Source organism: Schistocerca nitens, chromosome 11 (genome assembly GCF_023898315.1).
Source record: "Schistocerca nitens isolate TAMUIC-IGC-003100 chromosome 11, iqSchNite1.1, whole genome shotgun sequence".
NCBI lineage: Eukaryota > Metazoa > Arthropoda > Insecta > Orthoptera > Acrididae > Schistocerca > Schistocerca nitens.
In genome coordinates this window covers 65,412,872-65,438,369 of record NC_064624.1, presented here as the reverse complement: position 1 = coordinate 65,438,369, position 25,498 = coordinate 65,412,872, and the positions used below count along the sequence as shown (strand labels likewise).

At 38.8% G+C, this 25,498-nt stretch overlaps 1 protein-coding gene across 1 annotated transcript in view; it reads left to right on the top strand.

Moving 5' to 3' along the window:
* Positions 1-626: 626 nt before the first annotated feature.
* The window catches only part of LOC126212637 (zinc finger and SCAN domain-containing protein 26-like), a 165,403-nt gene continuing 140,531 nt past the window's right edge, over positions 627-25,498 (top strand). Inside the window, exons 1-4 of the mRNA XM_049940064.1 lie at positions 627-762; positions 2,688-2,774; positions 9,204-9,266; positions 18,166-18,258. Of these exons, the coding sequence (XP_049796021.1) occupies positions 2,706-2,774; positions 9,204-9,266; positions 18,166-18,258 (225 nt within the window). The 5' untranslated portion in view covers positions 627-762; positions 2,688-2,705. The remainder of the gene's footprint in view (positions 763-2,687; positions 2,775-9,203; positions 9,267-18,165; positions 18,259-25,498) is intronic.

The following is a 25,498-nucleotide window of genomic DNA, read 5'->3' as shown; positions in this document are numbered from 1 at the left end:
AACCATATCAAGTTCACTGATGTGGACATCCTCAAAGAGGTCAGGTCTATTTGTTGCCGTTAGAAACAATATATTGTCATCATGAGTGAGGTTCCTAATCGCGCGCCGGAGATCATCGCCATCAGTGTCTAGTGTGTGTGCATCGTTTTGTGTTTCGTGCAGTTACAACTCAACTGTTCACATGTGCCGTACCCGTTCTCCGTGTTTTGTGCGCCGTGTCTACAAGTGTTAGTGTTTTTATCGTCCAACGTGAACGGCTTCTTGTTTATTGTTTTTTGTATCTCCATTTTTTGCCCACCGTTTTTTGTATTGTCTGTATCACCTCTATTTCATGTTATTGTTCCACTTAATGCTGAAGAGCAGCGTACTATGCTGCTGACAGCCCGCCTGTATAGGTGATTAAAATTACAATAAAGGAAGAAAAAAAAGAGGTTCCTAACTGTCTGTTCTAATTAGTTTTCAGAGAAGGCAACGGGACCGATGACCTCACTGTTTGCTCTCCTCCCCCCAAATTAACCAAAAAACGACTTTAATATTTTTCCTAGCATATATGCAGCTCTCATTGCAAGAATGTTAGAACGACCTCCGCGGTAGGTTCTTTCTTCCGCATTAATTGACTTTGACCACAGCAGCAGACGGATGTAGGGTTTAGTAGTTCGTGTCATGCGTTTGTACGGTATTATGTTGCGTTTTCTGTGTAATATGTAAGTGATTTGATGGTGGAAACAGGAAATCACGGAAAGACGTATATTGAGTGTGGTAGTAAGTCAATACTTAATTTTTATTATCATTACAGCTAACTGCCTCGAATGAAGTAGTTTTCCAATGCCTTGTAATGATGCTATAGTAACTGTTCGTACAGTTATTATATCGGTTTAATTTCATTTATTGGGCACATTCGAATGATAAGTTTGTTCCACATTTAATTCTTGTATCATCCTTGGCGCTTGTGGTTATGGTTTGAGATAGCCTTAGAATTTCGTAAGTAATTATTTCAGGTTATGTGTATCAGAACCAAACACTTGTATTTTCAGTGAGCTTATGTTTCCGCATTGCGAGCGGGAGGTGACTAGTATTTAGACAAACATATTAGTGCACATTACGTACCTGTGCTGTTCGGCAATTACGAAAAATACCAGATCGACGTGTGAGTATGTAATATGCTTGCTGTTTTCGTTCTGTCCGATAAAATTGCAAAATGTTTCCCGTGATTTAGCAAAAGAACCGCCAGATATTTTGATATGTTGTCTGTAATTACCGGAAAAGTGTCTATATGTGGTGGTTAGAGAAAGTGCAGGTCAATGTGAAATACTTGGTGATTGACGAAAAAAGGCCCTCATGAAGTTCACACGTCCGCTGCATTCATATTGTTATATTTGTGTTGTGCATGCGAAGTTCGGTAACAATATTTGTGAAGGAAGGAACAGGGACAGTAAGAGTTCACTGTAATCTGTAGATCGCCCGGGTTGTAGCGCAAACAGTTATACTGCCGATACATCAGATTCGTTAGCACACGTTAATACAGAGTATCAGAGATTGGTTATGTTGGTATGAAAGAGAATGCAGTAGAGGGAATTCATTGAGTTGCGTTTTCCATGGATTATCGATGTCCCTATGTGCTCCATAGTTTAGTAAATAGTGTTAACTGCTGTTTGTAGTAATGTGCACGTTTCAATCTATGGAAGGATATGGGAAATGTAATTGACTCTGTAAGGCCTAATGGGTATGTGTAGTTGCCATCGACAAAAGCATCCCAAAACCACAGAACATTGTCATGGGTACGCTTATGAGAAAGTAATTTCACTAAGTCTTGTTAGAGGAATTTAATCGGTGTTAAATCTTGACAGTCAAGAATCATTTATTTTTCCATGCAACGTTCAGGCAGCAGTGTGTGTTTTTTAGTGACTGGGTGAAGATTGCAGCATTGTGCTGTATTGAGTTGATAATGTTGAATATAGATGACTGTATAAGGAAACAATTCTTAAAAATACATACTAAACTGACTGAAAAAGACGAAAGTTCTGTCTGTATGGGTGGATTTTCATGTTCTGCTTTTCTGCATACCATGAGCAAACATGTGTTTATAGATTGATTGAAAGTGCAGCCAGTATGATTGAGAAATAATTCTTTTCGGTCCTTGCATACGTTGCTAAGAACATAATTATAAACCTCTTACATTATTCTGTATATTAAGGAATTTGCAGGATACATTGACAGGCTTAGGTATAGCTCGAGACTCATTTTAATCTTTTATTCTTCATACATAAAATTGTCTACAGTAAATAGATTTGTCTGGTAAATTCACTTTCTTAGTTGCTTCACATGACACTTACAAATTTATGTGGAAAAAGCAAGATGTGTCAGCTACCATATTCAGAATAGTATTGTATACCACAAGCAAATGCTACTAAGTAACAGCAGTAACTGTAAGTCATTTGTTTCCATTGTGTGTGGTTTTTGTTTTCTGTCAAATTGAGTTGTGTTTTCCATTAATGACAGTGAGGCTTAAGAGTCCTTATAACCAGCAAGTTGTAAATCACTTCTTTCTATCAGGTTCTTTGTTCCTCAGCCAGTTTTAAATTTGTAATATGCATTGACTCGTTTGCTGCAGCCAGAAAATGCTGCCTGTGCACTATGTTGAATAGTAACAATTTAAACAATATCACTTTTTCTTTCTTGTTTTTCAGTGGATTAGGAGAGCACTCATGGACTCAAAGGGAACTGGTTGGCTGAAAAAAGAGAAGAATGAAGTATATGCTGAACCAGGCTCCTTGGTAAATAGCTTCTCGTATTTTTTACCATTGTTTCATTAATTTCTCTGTGAAATGTGATGTGTAAACAAGCAGATTACCTCCCCTGTTGTTTGTCGGATGAAATATTTGGTACTGGCTGTTGGTTTTGATTCTTGACCAAATGAAGTTGTGGCTCTTGGCTGTGCAACATATTTGCAATGGATTGGTATCTTGTAGTATATAATGCTGCTCTCCAGTATTTAATTTGTTTTAAAATTTCTGTAGCTTCTTGTTAGTGTGATGTTGGCATGCCAGTAGTTAATGATTACGGGTTTTTGTCTACTAGGAAATAGTCATATGTTCTTGAACAATTGTGGTGTTTGCAATTACTTGTTACAAATTAATTTTCTACTTTGAGATTTAGTTTGGTGTGTTGTTAATGTCTAGATTTGTTCCTTTCTTAGAAAGTGGTATTATTAATGGATATGATAAAGTAATATATGAGTAGGACTTTACTTGCTAGAGTGCAGATGATTCAGCTGCTACTGTAGATCAGTTGTATGGCTTGCTGGATGAATTGATCAGATGTTCTATTTGTGGTCAGTTTTTAAGTTGACCATAGTTGCTTTCTCAGACAAGAGGGAGATTATATATATATATATATATATATATATATATATATATATATATATATAATGTGTGTGTGTGTGTGGATTTATTGCAAAGACAATATGTGGCAGTCTTTTTGTCATGGTGCCTGATGGAGAAATCTAAACTCATGACGTACAATATTATTTTCCTGGTGTATTATTTTTGCTATTTTATGCACTCAATGTTCTTGTTAGCAATATTACTGTTCTTGATCAGTTTTTGATTTGGGGGTAGGTATTCAGAATCTATTAAATATAGGGAAGTGGTAGGTGACCAAGAGCTGTTGTTGAAATCCTTTGAGGAGCTTAAATACTATTAAATGAAAGAGCAGTTGGTAGTGTAATTTAAAACCCTAAGAAAGAAATGGTGGTAATGCTGATACTAAAAGAGTAAAGGAGTGTTACAGTTATAACTACGGAATGTTTGCAGTGCTCTTTAACCAGTAGATTTTCACATGACCACTCTAAATATTTGGTAACACATAAATTACTTAAATGTTAGTATAATCACAGAGTTCAACTGTGTGGGCTCAAATATGACACATCCGTAACACACAACATATGCCTACGGATTTGGTGCTCATAAAAGAAGTAATTATAGCAGAACGTCACTGTCAGCTTCTGGCAAATTAAAACATGCTAAAGCTACTGTTAGGGCTCACTTCTTGATTCAGTATCTCTGAGATCAGCAGGATTTTAAGTTGCCAGTGTGTGGCCATCAACATTCTACAGATAATTCTCTCCTCATTGAACTTGTTTTGAAAATATATTGTTCATTTCTTTCTTCATCAAAGTGCTGTAATTAATTTAAGTTTTTGTAGCTAGATCAAAACACATGTGACCCTGTAAAGATGTCTTTGAATCATTCATCTTGAAAGTTTATGTAGAAGCAGTGAAAACACAAATGTAAACCCATGCTAGACAATGTCACATTATGAAAGTAGCCTTCACAGGTTTTTGTTAGTGTCAACTGCCAAAGTCTGGGTCAAGTAGGACCTTCCTCTCCCCCCCCCCCACCCCACCCCACCCCCAAAGGAAGAAAACCTTTGTACTTTCAATGTCTCACTTACCTTTCTTTCTATGAACTTGGTGTGTGTAGTGTCCTGCTCATATTCAGGATGTTCATTCTTCTAGTGGTACTCTAGGTCTAGCATTGATCTCAAAATGAAAGCAGTTGGTAAAGGCAAGTCATCGTAGATTTAGCACACATGCCTTAGGTGTTCCAGTCCTCTTATCACTTCTTTTTGGAACAACTACAGAAGTGACGACTACAATGCACTTTCATATCATGTGATACATCTGTATTGTAAATGTATCTCTTTTCCATTAGCTCAAAGCTGTGTGACTGAGCAGTCGCTGTTCCGGCTTTTCATGTGGGGTTGTATCTGAACTGGTCCAACGGTGAAAAGCAAAACTCAGTTGCCGACAACTCAGGTGCCTCAGTTACATTTTCCAAAGAACAGAGAAAGTAGAATCAAACACAGAGAAGGTCAGGATAGAATAATGGTATACAAGGGATACATTTGTACTCAACACATTGAGGAGGCCTTTGTTTTCAGGTAGGTAGAATCAATTGACTGCTAAATATTTAAGCTTTTGGACAAAGTCATTCATATGAAGTACAGAACAACACTAGAGCATGAATACATCTAATGCAAGCAGAAATCTGTTGGTGTGACTGGTGGTGTAAAGAGGCGCTGTGGGGTGGGAAGTGAGGGATAGCAGGGTAGGGGTGGAGGTGATGCTGTGCTGTCTGTGGGATTGGTCAAGGACATAGGGTGACAGAATAGGGCTTCTAGGTGCAGTGTTGGGAGGCTGTACGGGGGGGGGGGGAAGTTGTTGGGTAGGTGTGTGCACTGCTCAGTGCTAGAATGAGAGCAGGGTAGGGAATAGGTGGGGCGGAGCATACAGACTAGTGAACATTGATGCTGTGGGGGGGTTATGTGGATGAGTGATATGTTGTAGGAAGAGTTTCCATTTTATACAATTTAGGGAAGTGCTATGACCCTCTATGATCACATCCCCCAACACACATGACTTTGTCACTGAACAGTACCCTCCCCAGTGTCTGACTGTCTCCTAACCTATAGCCCATTCCTGGTTGCCATGTCCAACTACATTCTCACACACAATTACTTCTCTATTGAAGGGATTGCCTACAAACAAATCTGCAGTACATCAAAGGCCAACTGTATGTCACCATGTTCTGCAAATTTATTCATAGGCCACCTCAAGGATTCCTTACTAACCACCTAGAATCACAAACTGTTCACCAGATCAAGATTCGTTGATGACATTTTTGTGATCTTATTGGTTTGTTTATTGAACTTGATATGATTAAGTCCATCAGACCCACTATTAAATTGGACCATGGTTTCCCTTTTTATATCATTTTTTTCTGAAACCAAGTTTTAATATGGCAAATAGTATTAAATGATTTGAGTGTCTGATGTAGCAGTGTCAGTGAATAATATTATGAACTAAAAGTTAATACTGGCAGTACTTCTGCTACTGCAGTTGCTACCACTAGTGGTTCTGGTAGTGGTGGTGATGAAAGAATTTGTAGGTGTGCAAGGTAGACTTTTTCTGATGCAGAGTGTTACGGGGAAAGGAAATGTAAGGAGTCTCTAGCAGCTAAGAATATTGGGAAACAATGTGGTTTGAAGGAAATGCTAAGGGTCACACTGAGGCGTGCACAGCCTAAAATTTCCTTTACAGCCTTTTCCCAGAAACGGAATTCTCATGCCTTGTCAGTCACAAATACAGAAGCGTCCGATTCCACCTATCTGCTTTGACCCATGACGTCACAAATATGGCGGAAAGGGCCATACACTAAGACTCCAATATGGCGCCTATAATGTCATTACATAAGCATGACCACTAATATGAAAATACAATTAAAAACCAACACACACGTTCCACAAAAACCTAAGGAAACTAATGGGACAAGTGTGGAAATAAGGGGTTTTTGGATGGGGACAAAGTAAATACAAACGAATTTAGACACACACCACCATACTAAACGACACAAACCGGCAAAATAAACGACGGCACAAAACTACTCAAATACCACTAAACACAATATACAGTGGAATCGGACACTTGGCTTGATCTACATAGCTCAACAGCAGCTCCCAATCCCACGAATTGGAATTTAACATTTCCCTTCACCTGTTATCCTTAAGACACCTCCACATATAGCCATCCCTGATAAGAGATGCCAGAAGTTTAGTAAGCTGCATTTCTTCACAACACACTGAACACTTCAAGACTTCATCCAAAAATCCGAATAGTTGAAGAAATTTTATTAGAGACAACGCATTGTCCCCCATCATCGCTGACAACCGAAAACTGTTCACCCTGCCAGTTACATCCATACCTACCAAAGACATAGAAAAAGCAGTTTACCAAAATTCACACACACCAATCAAAAAAAAGTAACATTGACATAACAAAACCAAAATTGTTAACTCCCTGAAAAATATTCCGCTGAAAGCACAGTCACTACCAATACCACACACGTGCAATGCTACAACGCAAATGAACATCATACGCCACGTAACACGCTACGCATAAACACACTACCAGAGAGAACCACCAACCGCAACAATAACCCACCTATAAACACGCCACACATCAAACTAAACCAAAAACATCACCTAACACACAACACATGAACACATCACCAGAGATCACCACCGATCACATCAAAACACCTACAAATACGCCACTCTCACAAACTAAATTCCACACCGCCATGATGTCACATACCACAATAGCCTTAAGTCACGGGTCAAAGCCGACGGGTAAGATCGGACACTTTGGTCGATCCCATCTCCCACATACTCCTAGACTAGCACTCCCCTTGCAAGTCAGTGCTACCCGTGACTGAAGCAACTGAATCACATTTTATGCCGGGATTTACCCTACCTCTCATGCCTTGAAATGAGGAATAATCTCTCCACCCTTCCCACAGTTGCGTTTCGTTTCCAATTGAACTGATAAAATATTCTTGCCCATCGCTATTCCAGCCCTGCTTCCTACCTCTTGCCTCATGTCTCATATCCCTGAAACAGAGCTACATGCAGGACATGCCTGTTTCCTGCAGCCCTGTCAGACATCTCCAACACAAAGGCAGGGCTACCTGTGAAAGCAACCTTGTGATTGGCAACTACCCACCTGCAGCCACTGTACTGTATCCTACATAGGCATGACAACTAAATTGCTCTGTCTGCAGGAGTGACCACTGCCAAAGTGTGGCCAAGAAAGCTGGACCACCCACTTGCTGGAAGTGCCCCCAGCATGATGTGGTTCACTTCATTAACTGCTTCACAGCTGGCTCCAACTGGATTCTATCTTCTAACACAACATATTATTTCCTGTAACCCCTCTAGACTCAGCCTATGCTAGTCCATGTCCTCTACCCATATCCCCTTTCCCTGCGCGCGCGCGCACACACTTCTTTCCTCCCAGTGCAATTACTATTTTCCCTTTCTCAATTTCTCTCCTCCCCTTCCCCTCCCACAGTACAGCTTCCCAAAACTACCTTTAGCAACTCCTACTGTCTCTGCCACATCCTTGCATGCTATCACAGAGAACACATTATCTTCCACCCACCTCTCCTCCCACTTTTACACTGCTATCCCTCTCTTGCTACCCCGTGCCTCCTCATATCTCACAACCCACCCTAACAGATGGCTGCTCATACCAAAAACAGATGGTCATTTCCAGTTCCTGGAGACAGTGGCCATGTGTGTGTGTGTGTGTGTGTGTGTGTGTGTGTGTGTGTGTGTGTGTGTGTGTGTGTGTGTTCCTGTGAATCTGTTCTCTATTTCAGAAGGGCTTTGTCCAGAACCTCAATTTTTTAATACTGTTTCATTGTATTTTTCTGCAAGTCAGTATAGAAAGTAAACATGCCAAATTTCATGTTAATGGGAAAGTGAACTGCAAAAAAACACACCAACCAAATCTGCAAGAAAAGTCCTCAAGAATGTTCTACCTCGTGTGTAAACTGAGAGGAGTGTTTGGTTCATACATGTGTTAATTCCCCTGATGTCAGTAACATAAAGGTCCGTGTGATATGCTAGGTGGAACATACAGTGCCGTCTGTATTTTGTTTACCAGGCTTAGAATACTAATAGTTTTTGATATCTCTATGACTCTGCTGTAGGCATCAGGGAGAATGTTAAAGAATGTGTTCCCAGAAAGCAGTTCACAAACAAGATACTGTAAGTAATGCAAAAATCCACATCCCAAGGCATGGGCTAGCAAGAACAGGAAACTCTCACAAAGTGAATGGCCTCAAAAATTTTACTTATTATTCCCTCCCTGCTTCATCCACATTATTTTAATATTTCAAAATAAAACTGTGTGATTGGCTGATGGAAAATGCATGTTGCAATTAGTTATATGATGTGGGTATTGTTGATTTTAATATTAAAGATTCTAGTTGTACCCACTGATTTCATTACACTACTGGTTTTTTATATGATGCGCATTTCGTATTAAATAGTTAATGATAAGTAAATAAAGATTATGGAAGTAGGAAATATGATTGAAAATAGCAGCATAGGAAAATGAAGTGCAAGTTGCTAATAAATTTTCAAATATGTTGCCACTGATCATTCATATAACTTTTCGATCATTACCATTGAAATGCACCTTACTGACTGTCACTGAGAAGGCCACTCTCTGAAAAGAATGAGTAATTTATTCTTTAGAAGTGTCATAGACTTACAATATGTTATACTTTTTTGTAATATATCTAAAATTGTCTTCTTAAAAGAACTCCTTGCAGATATTTTTTTACTATTCACCACAGGTTCCGTTACACACACCTACCATGAAAGTAAAAGAAGAATTGGATGAACAAGTGAACCAACAGGTAAGTCTAGAATTTGTGTGACTGTATGAAATTCAGCAGTGTTATGTTATGGCTCAGGTTTGGTGAATATAATATTGGCTTGATGCACTTGTCCATGTTAGTCTACCCTCTATAAACCTCTTAATCTCTGATGACTGTCACCTACTACGTCCATTCGAACTTGCTTCTTGTCTTCATGCCATAGTCTCCCTCTACACTTTTTACCCTCACATATCCCTCCATTACCAAACTGACTATCCCTAGATGCCTCAAAATTTGTGCTATTAACAGGTCCCTTGTGTTAGTGAAATTGGTCCCTATGTTCCTCCCTCATTTGTTTCGTCTACCCGTCAAATCTTCAGCATTCTTCTGTAGCACATTTCAGATGCTTCCATTCTCATCTTGTTTGAATTGCCTATCATTTATGTTTGACTTCCATACAGGGCTGCACTGCGAATATCTTCAGAAAATACTTCCTAACACTTAAAATTATATTAGATGAGAACAGTCCTCTTTATTAGGCACATGTTCCTTGATATTCCTAGTCTTCACTTTATTTCTTTCTTACTTCAGCCATTGTCAGTTACTTTGGTGCCCAAATAGCAAAAGTTGTCTGCTGCTTTTAGTGTCTCATTTTCTAGTTGAAACTCAACATTGACTGATCTGTTTCAGCTAGATTCTATTAGTTTTATTGATGTTTGCCGTACAATCTCTTCTAGTAATACTATACAATTTTACTCTTTCAGCTTTTACATCCCACACATACCTTAATTGACAATTTCAAGATGCTCGTTCTGTTGATAGAATTTCATTGTCATTGGTAAACACACAGTTTCCTTTACCTTCCAGATTTCCTTCATGTCTTCCTTGTACAGAGTGCATATCAGATGTAGGCTACAAGCCTTTCACATTTCCTACTCAATGCTTCCCTTTCATGTCTTTCAGCTCTTACAACTGGAGTCTGGTTTCTGTGAAAGTTGCAAACAAACTTGGGCTTCCTGTCTATTCTGCTGCTGTCCAAATTCCAAAGAGTGCAGTCAACTCCACATTCTCAAAAGCATTTCAGTAAATCTGCAAAAGCTGTAAACACAACTTTGTTTGCATTTAACTCATCTTCTATGGTAAGCCATAGTATCAGTATTGCCTTGTGTTACATGTTCCTGGTACCCAAAGTGATCTTACGTAAGGTTAACCCTCTAAAAGCTTTTCCATTCTTGCAAGCATGATATATTGATCTGATGGTCTGGTCCGATAGTATTCACACCTGTTAGCACCTGCCTTTCTTCAAATTTGAATTATTACATTCTGGTTGATGTATAACTTTGTCAGCTATCTCGTATCTTGCACAAAAGTGGAATAATTTTGTCATGGATGGCTTTCCCAAGTATCCCAATAATTCTGAGGGAATGTCATCAACTGCAATGGCCTTGTTAAGACTTTGCTCTTTCAGTGTTGTATCAAATTCTGGCCATATCATAATATCTCCAGTCTTGTCTACAACTACTTCCTTTCCCCTTTCTGGAGCAAGTTTGTTCCCCTTTGCCTTACAACCATTCTTGTCTAGCTATATTGCATGTTCTGTTAACATTATTGTCTGTATTCCCTTTTGTCTGTTTTAATAGCCACATGTTTGTATATTCTCTTCTCATCAGTTAAATTCAGCATCTCATGAGTTGTTAAGGTATTTGTACTAGGCCTTACTTTTTACCTATGTTTCCTCCTGCCTTCACTGTTTCATCTCAAAGCTGCCTATTCATCACCCAGTGTATAATTACCCCCTATTTATCACTGCTCATTTTCAAACTATCAATGATTTTTGGTTCATTCAACTTACCCAAGTCCCATGTACTTAAATTCTACTTTTACCATTTCAACAGCATTACTCTGCAGTTAATAAAAACAACTCTATCCAGAGTCCACATCTGTCACTGGAAATGTTTTGTAGTTTACAATCCTGTTTTGAAATCTTAGTTTTTGACATTACATAATCTGCTTGAAACCTTTTGGTTTCTCCACGTTATTCCACTTACACAAGCTTCTTTCATGATACTTGAAACAAGTATTTTCAGTGACTAATTCATGCAATGTGCAAAATTCTACCAGGCGGCTTCCCCCTTTCAGTCATTTATGCCATTGGATGTTCTCGTAACTATTGTGCATCCAGTTCCTACTATTGAATTTCATTACCTTCTAGAATTGGCTTTCATCTTCTTTAGCTATTGAATAATTACTCATCAAACTTTTTCCTATTCCATTCTTCTGCTGGTCTGGTTGCCATACAAATTTCTACCACTGTTGTATTTCCTTCATGCCTATTTCAGCTATGGTAATTCATTGACATTGCTGTTGATAATAGCTTACTCATGTTCCTATTTTCTTGCTCATTACTAGGGCTCCCCTGCATGACTCCTATTTGATTTTTGTAGATAATCCTGTACTAACCTGATCAGAAGTCTTGTCCTTTCTGCCACTGCACTTCAGCTCTTACAACTGAATACAACCTATCAATGTTTCGTTTTTAAAGTCTCTAACCTCCATATGCTGTTGTCGTCATCGTCAGTTCAGAGACTGGTTTCGTGCAGCTCTCCATACTACCCCATCCTCTGCAAGCTTCATCTCAAAGTACGTACTGCACTCTACATCTTTCTGAATCTGCTTAGTGTATTCATCTCTTGGTCTCTCTCTTTGACTTTTACCCTCAACACTGCCCTCCTATACTAAATGGGGGATCCATTGATGCCTCAGAACATGTCCTACCAACAGATACCTGCTTCCAGTCAAGTTGTGCCACAAATTTCTCATCCCGATTCTACTCAGTACCTCCTCATTAGTTACATGATCTACCTACCTAATCTTCACCATTCTTCCGTACCACCACATTTCAAAAGCTTCTATTCTCTTACACACACACACACACACACACACACACACGCAGGTAGCTGCCAAGCTGTGCTCTCAGCTCTCTGAGACTGCGTGCGAGTGAGTGTCTACTGCTGACAAAGGCCTTAATGGCCAAAAGCCTTAATTGTGTGAATCTTTTTATTGTGCCTATCGTGACTCAGCATCACTGCTGTATCATGAGTAGCAACTTTCCTTCTCTGGTATTGTTACATTCCATCCTGGATTTTCCATTGTTTGATGTTTGCTTCTATTCTCTTCTTGTTTAAACTGTTTGTCGTCCGTGTCATCCACTTCCATACAAGACTGCACTCCATACAAATACTTTCAGAAAAGACTTCCGGACACTTAAACTATACTCGATGTTAACAAATTTGTCTTCTCATGAAAAGCATTACTTGCCATTGCCACCCTACATTTTATATCCTGTCTACTTTGACCATCATCAGTTATTTTGCTCCCCAAATAGGAAAACTCATGTACTACTTTGTGTCTCATTTCCTAATCTTAATCCCTCAGCATCACTGATTTAATTCGCCTACATTCCATTATCCTCATTTTGCTTTTGTTGATGTTCATCTTATATTCTCCTTTCAATACACTGTTCCTTCTGTTCAACTGTTCTTCCAGGTACTTCACTATCTCTGACAGAATTACAATGTCATCGGCGAACCTCAAAGTTTTTATCTCTTCTCCATGGATTTCAATTTCTGCTTAAAATTTTTCTTTTCTTTTCTGAACTGCTTGCTCAGTATACAGATTCAATACCATCAGGGATAGGCTACAACCCTGTCTTGCTCCCTTCCCAACTGCTCTTTCCCTTTCATGCCCCTTGACTCTTATAACTGCCATCTGGTTACTGTACAAATTGTAAATAGCCTTTTGTTCCCTGTGTTTGGCCTCTGAAACCTTCAGAATTTGATAGTGTATTCAAGTCAACATTGTCAAAAGGTTTCTCTAAGTCTACAAATGCTGTAAATATAGGTTTGCCTTTCCTTAATCTGTGTTCTAAGACAGGTTGTAGGGTCAGTATTGCGTCATGTTTTCAAACATTTCTATGGAATCCAAACTGATTTTTCCCAAGGTCAGTTTCTAACGGTTTTTCCATTCATTTGTAATGTATTCGTGTTAGTATTTTGCAGCCATGACTTACCAAACTGATAGTTTGGTAATTTTCACGTCTGTCAACACCTTATTTCTTTGGGATTGGAATTATTATATTCTTCTTGAAGTCTGAGGGTATTTCACCTTTCGCTTACATACTACTCACCACATGGTAGAGTTCTGTCAGGTCTGGCTCTTCGAAGGCTATCAGTAGTTCTAATGGAATGTTGTATACTTGCAGGGCCTTGTTTCGACTCGGGTCTTTCACGGCTTTGTCAAACTTGTCACAGAGTATCATTTCTCCCATATCATCTTTATCTACATCCTGCTCTATTTCCATATATTGCCCTCCAGTACATCGCCCTTCTATAGACACTCCATATAATCCTTCCACATTTTTGCTTTCTCCTCTTTGCTTAGAACTGGTTTTCCGTCTGAGCTCTTCATATTCATCCAAGTGCTTCTCTTTTCTCTAAAGGTCTCTTTAATTTTCTTGTAGGCAGTATCTATCTTACCCCCAATTCATACATACTTACCCTACTAAGGTATGTAATACTCCACACTCAGACATATAGAGTGCCTGTCCTGCTATTTCTGATAACATCAGACTTAGTAGCCTCTACCTGTAGATCTGAATGGGGGATTATTTTACCTCCAGAATATTTTGCCTAAGATAATTTTGTACAGTAGATCTGCATACTCTTGAGAAGAAAAAAACAAATATAGCTGCAGTTTCCCTTTGCTTTCATCCACTTGCAGTATTGGCACAGGAAGTTGGTTAATGCTACAAGGCCAGGTCAGTTGATCATACAGACCATTGCTCCTGCAACTGCTGAAAAGGCTTTTGCCTCTCTTGAGGAACCATGTGTTATCTTGATTTCCCCTCAGATAATACTTATTTGTGTTTGCACCTAACTGTTTTCAGTATCGTTGACATGCCAGCAACACTACCTTGGCAGTGTCCATGGTTCATTTGGGGTGGGGGCTGTGCACTATTGTTTAAAGTGCTGTCTTGGAGCAGAAGAAATAGTCTTAGCATGTATATTTGTATTATCTGTATGAACACAAATAACAATTCTGAGAGACTGTTGGTACACATACAAACCCACAGATGAAAACTGTTGCTATGTCTCAGATTTGAGGCTGTAACTCCTGGTTTCAGGATAAGTTACTTTAACAATTACCCTAACCAAGCATGCCTCCAGGGCTGCCAAGGGGATTTCACTTGTGTGTCCTCATAGATTTTCATCTTAGGTTCAGGATTTGAGGGTCAGTGGCCAGCCAATTATTTGGCAAAGTAGTATGATACCGTTCTCCATAAAAGTAGAAACAAGAAATGCATTTGGCAATTGGGTGATTTGTGAGTGCTGGCAAGTGTAAAAAATGTATTATATAGTTGTCTGTAGCTGAGTGCATAGGGTAATATTATAATAATCATAAAATTGGGGGTTCTGATCACACTAAGTGCTACCAGTTGTTTTAGTTTTATTTAAATTCCATATGTAAAACAAATGGTAATTTTAATTCATGCTGAGTCATATTTTTCTAATAGTTATTTTTAGTTACATAAAAATGTGAGTATTGTTAAAAAATTACATTTTGGTGCAAAAATGGAGAGCATCAAATTGAAAATAAATAAATCTCACATAAATGTATCAAAATTTTTGTTTTAGTATGTTGAATGATGAAAAAATATGTAATTTTTACCAAACCATTACAATTCAGTATTGTTAAATTTGCAGTTTGTTAGTAGACATGGAAGTTTTTAAAAAGTAGTAGTTCCTACTAGGAGATTCGAACCAGCAACTTTTTGATTAAGTCACTTATATGCTATTCTTCCAATTACCAGAAAATTGTGTTAATAAATAGGAAATGTTTTGTAGTATGCAGCACTCAAAAGTCTTCTGATCTTCAAAGTCACATTTTTTTTTAGTTTGGTTACTGCCTAGTGCTGGTTTAGGACATAGATGTTCCAGCACTAAACTCCAAATACTGTAAATCTGAAGGAAATTGAAGAGGATGATCTGCAAGATACCCTTTTCAGTCAAGTTCTTATTGTCACAGGGATGTGTCCATAATGGTTAAGGTGGCAGCCCATAAAATGCAAGAAATCCAGGTTTAACTTATCAGTGCAGCCAAAATAAATTTTTACATCTGTTGTTAGACAAATCTCTAATATTAGACAGTCACTAGATCACTATGTGAATGTTTCTGATTAGCTTAAATCATCCGGTACTCAAAATTGTATTGGCTGATTGCATTCAGCAGAACAGTGAGTGAATAGAGCAGTCAATTTTACTTGATGAATGACTGTAGGATTCATTTTTATTCATGCAGAGGATCTGTTCTCTTTCTAAAATCATATAGAACAAAATTATCTGCTGTTTAGGTCTTTAGCTCCAAACATGTTTGCTGTGCCTCTTCTTACAACCTGAAATGACCTGTGCATTTTTCTATTACCATGAAACGCCACTGTTCCATAAAATCCTGCAACACCCACTTGTTTTAATTCATCTCATGGCTGCCCCTTCAGGTCTAGTGGTCAATTGTGTAGAAAAAGTTTGGTTTTTCCTTCTCCCTCCTGTCCCCACTTTAGTCAATTATGTATCTGTCATTTTAGTATCTGTGCTGTATTAAGAAATGTGTAATGCATTTTTATGTTCTTTAGTGGAGAAAATTTCTAAGGCACAAAGTATTGTAATTATGTCTTTTCTGTTACTGTATTCTGTTTTGCTACCATCTGCATTATTGTCAACTATCAACTGTAGAGATGTCTTTGATCCCTTTTCTAACATTTTTGTTCAGAAGTTCTGGGGTTTTCGTTTTTTGTTTCATGTTTTGCAAGATATGATGTTACTTATAAATTAATGGAAGGCTTCTTATATAAGCTGTCTTGGTGGTTCTCATATGTTCAACTTTTGGTTGGCCATGGGGATTCAGGGGATTTCGCTTCATTTGAATTTGTTGTACAGATATCTGCTGTCATGTAACTATGTAATGTTAACATTTGCAGGTCCTCACTGTATTCCACAACATTCCCCATGCTGGGTATATTGGCTGTTATGTCATGTCTGATCACTTTATCAGGTTTGTTAGGCAGAAGTGTGTTCCTGTCTGCCAGAGTTTGTTTTTAACAGTAGCAATCTGTGATGCTTCAGTAGTCCAGTGCTCATGTTCCAATCTCAGTATTTAGAGAATTTATTATTTTGGGCATGTCTATTACTAACAGAATAAATATTTTCCTGTTGTGTGGTTTTTCTAAACAGTTACACAGGCTAATTTTGGGAAAACATGTTTTGTAGATTTTCACAGGAATTTTTGTTTTCACAGCTGTGCTAATGTTACAGGACATGATTTTGAGATGAAAGAGTTCAGTTTGTCCTCTCAAAATTTAGATCTACATTTTGCATGGATTCTCTAAATCTCTTCAATGAAATGGATGGACAGCATGGCTCATGTTGTCTATATTTGGTCAACCTCATGTCATGTTGTACTTTATTGATGTAATTTTCTTCCAAATTTTTTTTCACTGTTTGAATTCATGCATCTTCAATTATGTAGCTGACAAGTATATATATCCTGTCACTGCAGTATGATAGAGGATTTTGATTTGTATACAACATTTATCAGACTATTTCTTAAGCATTAATGTACTATGGTGGGTGGATGTTGGAACTCAAATAGTTACTTTTTCCACATCACATTTGACACTTCAGAATTATTTTTTCCTCACATTTGATACTCACCTGCATGCAGATTCCAAATTTCAGTAACACTCAATGAGAAAAATGCAGATTTATCTCATTGTCCAGTACTGATTTTTCATGATAATGTATTACTGCCTGTGTTCTGTGGTGCATCTTTCTAGTGGGTCCTCGGCATGGAATATCTGATTTTGTAGCTAATTATTTCTAGTTTTGCTTCCAGTGTTGTGTACAATGCCACTGTTAGTTAATGAAACTCTGGATCTTGTCTTGAATGCATATACACTTTTCTAAGAGTAAGAGGATTGCTTATTGAATGGGTGTGAGGCTACAAATTCAAGTGTTCTGGGTTCCATCCCAGGCATCATCTGTCACTTTTTCACATGGAAATTCTCTATGTGGAAAATGAGTTTCCATTCCATTGTGAAACTCTAGGTCCTCATGTCACTTATTGTGTCAGTTAGTTCAGAAGTTGGAGGAAGCCAGTGGTGTACCACATCCAGTAAGACAATGTCTAACAGAGCACTAAGGTGTTAATAACTAACTCCAGGTTGTTGAAAGCTTTACTTTTACTTCAGGTTTGCATTAGTTTTTGTGACATCAGACATGTATTTTCCTCAGTACCAAAATTTGGTGACCTACACTTAGATCTGCATTTACCTGCTTATTGTCTTTACAGGTGGTTTTCTGACCTAAAAAATGCATTCTGCATATAACCTGCTAGTTGCTTAGTTTCTTCTTGACCATAGTGCCCTCACTGGCTTTGCAGAGTTACCCTATCATCTTCCACTGAATAACAGAGGTCACAAAATAGGGAGCTGAGATCATCATACAATCAAAAAATGTTCTTATGGGAGCCTTCACCTTGGCACATTCAGAGGGGGGGGGGTAGAGAGGTAGTAGTAGTAGTAGTAGTAGTAGCTGCTTGGCAAGGATGATATAATTTCTGTTTGGTTGATATCTGTTGTCTACCTCCAAAGTAAACAGAACTTTGACTACAAATGTTCATGTTTTTCTGACATTTCCTACATCCTGTAGGACCTCCTCAGTATGAATCAATTGGAATGAAGTAAATCTAATTTAATGTGACACATATTCTTGTTACCTATTGCCAGTAAGTGAATACATGTGACCAATAGCTTTTTAGCCCCACTAGATGTGTAACACAAGCACAAGAACAGAAGCTTTGAATATGCCATTCTTTCTTTTTTCAGTTTCTTCAAGATCCACCAAGGATTGTAATGCCTAGTCTTCGTATAAAGCAAGACCTAGAACTGAAACGGGATTTAGATGGCATTGAGCATGATGTAAGTTTTCACATCGGTGATGCATTGTGCATGAAGTACTGTATGAATATCATGAAATGCGTTGGCTGCAGTAAATTCCAGTGATCATAAATGATGAATCATTAAAACCTAGGATATTAGCACTTCGCCACAATTTTTATAGTATTTCAGTTGACTGTAGGTATATTGTTCTGTTGTGTGTAATGGTATTTGAATGAAACTTGTAGGGAACATAAGTTTATTAACTATAACACATGGTAGTTTTAAGGTACATGTAAATAATAAATGTCTCAAATTCGTTCTTGGAACAAATGTACCGAAGAAGACTTCTTTGCAGCAGCTGTCAGTTTCTGTCACAGTTCTGTAATAGAAAAGATGTAAGAGGTAAAGCAATCAACTGTAAGCAGTATGTTATCAGATAAGTATGGTATTTGTCATACTATTTCTTTTCTCTGAAGTATTTAATGAAAAATATACTGCATTACTGGAATTCTGTTTGCTCTATGTAAAGACAATGGGTTTATCCAGTATGCATGACATAAATTTACAGTGTAATGGAACATTGCTTATCCCAAACTGCTTGCAAAGAGAAAACATTGTGATAGCAAGAATTCTTGTAAGCAGCATTAAATTTAGCACATTACAGTGATAGTGTGTGAAATTCCATATTCATTTAATTAACTATCACCATAGTGTACTAAATTCAATACTGATGAAGGTTTCTCAGGTCTTCAGCTGCATGGTAGTGTTGATATCTCGCAACGTTTCAGGAATTGTCATACTGCCAATCTTCTGGCGAAGTGTCGAGATTGGTGGAGAGCGGGTTATTTATATGTGCGGTCACCCCCCTCCACTAGACCTTGGGTAGCCGCGGTGGACCAGTGGTGTGCACACGGTGATGGTGATGACAGTCGCCCTTGGCAGTCATGTTTGGTTCTCGGTGTAAGCATTCTGTCTACGTCCGTGGCAGAGGACGTTGAGGGGTAAGCTCCCGATGGACTGCCGCTATCGCAGAGTTCCACGCTGCACCGCGTTGAGATCCCTCATCTATGTTGACCAGATTGTTGCGAATCCTTACTTCTATGGATTCTTTGATAATGCTTTCCCAGAAGCCAGATGCTCGGCACTGTACCCTTGTGTTTTCCAAGTTGAGTGTGTGTGTTTCATTTATGCTGTATTTTGCTTCGGCTGATTTTTCTGTGTGGCCTAGTCACACACATCTGATATGTTCTTCACAGCGTTCAGATGTACTGTGCTGTGTTTGCCCAATGTATTGTTTTACGCATTTGCATGGTATGCTTTATACTCCTGGTGTGTTAAGGATCAGCAGGTCTTTGGCAGTACCTAGGAGCTCCCAGACTTTGATGTTGGTTGGAGAACGGTTTTGATATTATATTTGCCCAGAAATAGTGCAATTTTGGCTGAGAGCGTAACCGTGTACGGAAGGAAAGTGAGTCGTTTGTCTCCTTCTACTTCATCATAATCTGGGGTTCTCACTGCTTCCTTCTTCCTTTTAAGTGCCCTGTTGATCTGCATTTCACTGTAGCAATTTTGGAGGAAGACTTCCCTCAGGTGTTGCAGCTCGGATGGTTGGCTGTCTTAGTTGCAGATGACATGCGCCCTATTTACCAGCGTGGTAAGTACTGTTTGGCCGGCCGGAGTGGCCGAGGGTTCTAGGTGCTGCAGTCTGGAACTGCACGACTGCTCTACGGTCGCAGGTTTGAATTCTGCCTCAGGCATGGATGTGTGTGATGTCCTTAGGTTAGTTATGTTTAGGTAGTTCTAAGTTCTAGGGGACTGATGACCACAGCAGTTAAGTTCCATAGTGCTCAGAGCCATTTAAGTATGGTTTGTCTTCGTGCTGGATGGTGGCAGCTAGTTGCATGAAGGTACAGGTCTGTGTATGCCTTCTTCTTATGTACTGCATGGCCTAGTGAACCATCTGCCTTCCTCTTAATTAAAATATCAAGGAAGGGCAGGCATCCATTTTCCTCCATTTCCATTATAAATTTGGTGTTTGGATGGATGCTGTTGAGGTGTTCCTGAAACTCATCTAGCACCTGTTTTCCATGTCCGCATATAACAAAAGTGTCGTCGACATAGCGGAAGAAGTGCTTTGGTTTCTGTCTGGCACTTTGAAGGGCCACCTCCTCGAAATGTTCGATATAGAGGTTTGAATTCACAGGAGCCAGTGGAAAACCCATGGCCACATTGTCAATCTGTTTGATGAATTCCCTGTGGTGCTGAAAGTAGGCTGTTAGTGCTTGTTCGAAGAGGCTGACTTTGTGGTTGTGCTGGGCTAAAAGTGTCAAGGAGTCTTGAAGGACACGTTCGTGAAAAGCGACGTCATGTTGAAGCTCACGAGTAGGTCCTCGATTTGTAGTAGCATGTCACTGAGTATTTTTATGAATTTGGCTGAGATTCTCACATAGTGGCTGCAGTGTCCCACAAGGGGTTGGAGCAGTGTTGCTAGCGATTTAGCAAGTCCTTAACTGTGAGAGTTGGAGTCTGCAATTGGTCGAGAGGTACCCCTTCCTTATGGATCTTAGTGAGTCCATAGAGGTGTGGTATTGCTGGCACTCTAGGGTGCAGCCACTTCTTCATTGGCTCAGGTAAGCCAGATTTCTTCAGCAGAGTTATCATCTTTCTATTCATTGTCGGGGTTGGATCCTTCTTCAGCATCTTATAGGCCTCGTGTTGTGGCAGTAGGTTTACTTTCTACCAGTACTCGGCAGTGCTTAATAGCACTGCAGCGTTCCCTTTATCTGCTGGTAGGATCGTTACATCACCGTCATCTCTAAGGGACCAGAGAGCTGCTCATTCTTTCGCAGATACATTATTTGTAGGCAACTGAGATCTGTCTATTATTCTGGAAGTTTCCCACCTGACTTCCTCTACTTCCTCCTTTGGAAGCCCTTACTGCTTCTTCCACACCACTATAATGTCTCGTTTCGGGTTTGTTCTGGGGATAGGGGCAAAATTCAGTTCTTTCTTGAGGACTGTGATTGTGGCAGTGTCCAGTTCTTTTCCAGCCAAATTGATCATGGCTCTGATGTCATTCATCTCCTTTTTTGTCAAAAACGTTGCAAGATATCAATGCTACCACCCGGCTGGAGACCCACTAAACCTTCAACAGTCTTTGCCGGGAAAGCCAACAGTCAAATTTAATGCTGTTTACAAAAATTTGTAACACTTAGTAGAAATCTATTCTTTGTAACAGTATCCAGCTCTGTGGACTAAGATCAGTTGTGGTGAATATTGGAATTTTTACTGGGTAGACGTGATTGGAAAATGAAGAGAAGGGAACTGAAACATTTCAGATGTGGGATTAGAGAATGCCACTGAAAATTAAGTGAACTTACAAGGAATATGGAGTCCTCAGTAGAACTGTTAAGGAAAGAAATGTACAGAAAATGCTGACTGAAAGAAGGGACAGGATGATAGGATAAGTGTTAAGACATCAGATAGTGAACTAGTCAGATGTGTTTCCATTTCACTTGGGGAAAAATGCTACTATTACACATATCAAATAGGAACTTTAAATAGAGTGCAGTTCATTTTTATGTTAGTTACATAGTCAATAGTGGAACCTCATCACGCACTTGCAACTCTAAACTAGTAGATAAAGAAGTGCTTTTTTGAGGAGGATATAGTGTAATTCAGTACACAGCAAGATTTGGACAATGTACTATTTATTCCAATATATATCTTACAAAATCAGTGTGGCAACAAAATAGGAGGCATTAGAGCTAATATAGATGCTTCCTGGCAATTGTTCTCCCCAAACACCACCTTGATATGGAGTAGGAAAGAGAGAAGTAATGGATGTAGTGGTACCAGTTGTACCCTCTTCCATGCACCATTGGGTGACTAGTCTGGTGTAGATGTAGGTGTACAAAGAATCGGAAATTAATATGCAGGGATATGGACTCTATTATGAGAGAATAAGGAACCCATTTCTTAAAGATCACAGTACTCACAGACAATGATTGAACAGCACCATGAGGGTGTTGAACAACATCGTCGTCATTGTTCAAGTGTGTTCAACATAATACTTGATAAATTAACAGTGATACATTGAATGGGAAAATCTGTGCTTGGCACTGTCATAGTAAATTCCAGAGCTAAAATGGTTGTCCATAGCATGCATGAAAGTTGGTCTGTAGAGCATTACCTGAGGAAACAGGTTGAGAACTATTGACACATGGGTACAAGCTACAGCTGAATTTAAAGCACTAGTAGATCAATAACATTGAAATTATGAAAATGATAGTGTGTAAAATCACAATCTACAGTGAAATTAAAACTGAGGCTTGTTATCTATACTGTCCCCAAAAGTACTTTGGTATTGACACTAGAGCAGGAACACATGGAGATGCAAAATGCAGTTGCCTCACTCTTCCTTGACTGTTTGTATGATCTGACGTTTCATTGACCACACTCTAATTTGCATACTAATCAGTGTACAAAGGTGGAAGTGGGTTCTGGAGGAGTTGCACTACATTCTCATTTTAGATTTGTTTGTGGCAATTAATTTGTAGTTTTATATGCAGAATATTTTCGAAAATCCATTATCTAATGTTCCTGAAAATTTGACTCATAGGGAAACTTTGTTACTGAGTTTAAATGACCAAATTGTGTTAACAAAATACTTAGAATATATCTTATTTTCAACAGCTCCAAACTCTATCAGAGATGGCTAACAAGATTAATTTAAATTAAATATTATGTGTGATGCTCTGCTCATGTGATAAGGTATCAGTCATCTGTTTTGTTGAGAGAAACACAGCACAGCATTTATGGTTAACATGACATTACATTTTCTGATCAAACATTACAAATCTTTGTAGCAAGAAAGGTACCCATTTTGGTAGAGGTATGGAAATTTAAGTATGAAAGTAAGAAGAGTAGTGATAACATCATTCACTACCTTCCAATTGCAACTATTATGATGGAAACAATGAAGATCTTGTTAGTGTCATTAGTGCAGAATTCCTGAGGTGCACTTCATTTGATTGTAGTTGCCAATAAAAGCCTTCTTAGTAATGAAAATACAATCTGCTCTGCAGGTAAATACACCACACATTCTGTGGTAATTTTCTTAACAGCTTCATTACTGAGTTCCCCAACTGGACAGTGTACCTTTTTTACTTGTTTCATCAATGTTTTGCAACATAATCTTCAATTTAGGCCCATATCAATTCTGTTGGGTTGAGGTGCCAGTGAGAAGTTATCAGCCTAATTATTTTATGCCTGTATGTTTTTGTCAACCTGTAAGTTTTTATATGTGGCCAACTGGTTTATTGAAAGGTATTGGATTTATATGCTCTATCTTTTCAAATTTTTCACTTACTTCCACTAACGGATGCTGAAGCCAATAATTTCCTCTTTTTATTTTAGCGTAAGTTTCTCATGAACAACAGTACACTTGGAAGCACTATCAACAAAAGGTGTTGGTGATGTAGGCAGATTATGCACAAATCATTTCTCTCAACTGATTTTATGTTGCAATGCCTTGAACAAGAGTGATATTGATATGTTGTTGTTGTGGTCTTCAGTCCTGAGACTGGTTTGATGCAGCTCTCCATGCTACTCTATCCTGTGCAAGCTTCATCTCCCAGTACCTACTGCAGCCTACATCCTTCTGAATCTGCTTAGTGTATTCATCTCTTGGTCTCCCTTTACGATTTTTACCCTCCACGCTGCCCTCCAGTACTAAATTGGTGATCCCTTAATGCCTCAGAACATGTTCTACCAACCTATCACTTCTTCTGGTCAAGTTGTGCCACAGACTCCTCTTCTCCCCAATTGTATTTAACACCTCCTCATTAGTTACATGATCTACCCATCTAATCTTAAGCATTCTTCTGTATGACCACATTTCAAAAGCTTCTATTCTCTTCTTGTCTAAACTATTTATCGTCAATGTTTCACTTCCATACATGGCTACACTCCATACAAATACTTTCAGAAACGATTTCCTGACACTTACATCTATACTCGATGTTAACAAATTTCTCTTCAGAAACGCTTTCCTTGCTATTGTCAGTCTGCATTTTATATCCGCTCTACTTCGACCATCATCAGTTATTTTCTCCCTAAATAGCAAAACTCCTTTACTACTTTAAGTGTCTCATTTCCTAATCTAATTCCCTCAGCATCACCTGACTTGGACTCCATTCCATTATCCTTGTTTTGCTTTTGTTGATGTTCATCTTATACCCTCCTTTCAAGACACTGTCCATTTCATTCAACTGCTCTTCCAGGTCGTTTTCTTACAATGTCATTAGTGAACCTCAAAGTTTTTGTTTCTTCTCCATGGATTTTAATACCTACTCTGAACTTCTCTTTTGTTTCCTTTACTGCTTGCTCAATATAAAGATTGAATAGTATCGGGGAGAAGCTACAACCTTGTCTCACTCCCTTCCCAACCACTCCCTCCCGTTTATGTCCCTCAACTCTTATAACTGCCATCTGCTTTCTGTACAAATTGTAAATAGCCTTTCACTCCCTGTACCACCTTCAGAATTTGAAAGAGTATTCCAGTCAACATTGTGAAAAGCTTTCTCTAATGCTAGAAATGTATTGATATATCCACTGAATAACATTTGCTGAAGTGGCTTTTAGCATCAAGCACTGCACAGTCCACAACTGCTAACAGTAATGACAGGTAACATTGCAACTAGAAGTATATGAAATGAATGCAAACAAAATACCATAGTGCAGTGAAAACTTCCAAAGGCCAGTGAGCTGCCTAAAACTGAACTGTACTGCACTTGCATAGTATATTGGCAGTGTGGTGAAGGTCTATCCCTTGGGATAGACAATGTATGCTCTGCAGTCTTCGCATGTATCACCACACTATTTCGTTTCTAGTTGCCAGTCCTAAAGTAATTCTAAATAGAGTTCAATTAAATTACCCTGTTGCTTTCTAGAACCAGGTCCTTGATTGTCACACAGGCAGTCAATGCAAAATAATGTTTGCAGGCTGAAAATCTTGGATGTTATCTTGGGTCCAGTGCAAGAAACTATTGTTGATTGGAAAGGAGAAGTCAAAAATTACCAGAACAATAATACATTGCCCAGAAATGGGTGTCAAATGCCTGAACTCATTTGCACTAAAGCTGTGAGTGTGAGAAGTTAAGTTGATAAATGCGGGCAACAATAGGCGGGTGAAAGCTGAAGACGAGTGATAAAAGGTGTGTGGATAGGAAAAGCACAACACTGCAACGTTAGGCAAACTTGGGTCACCAGACGATGG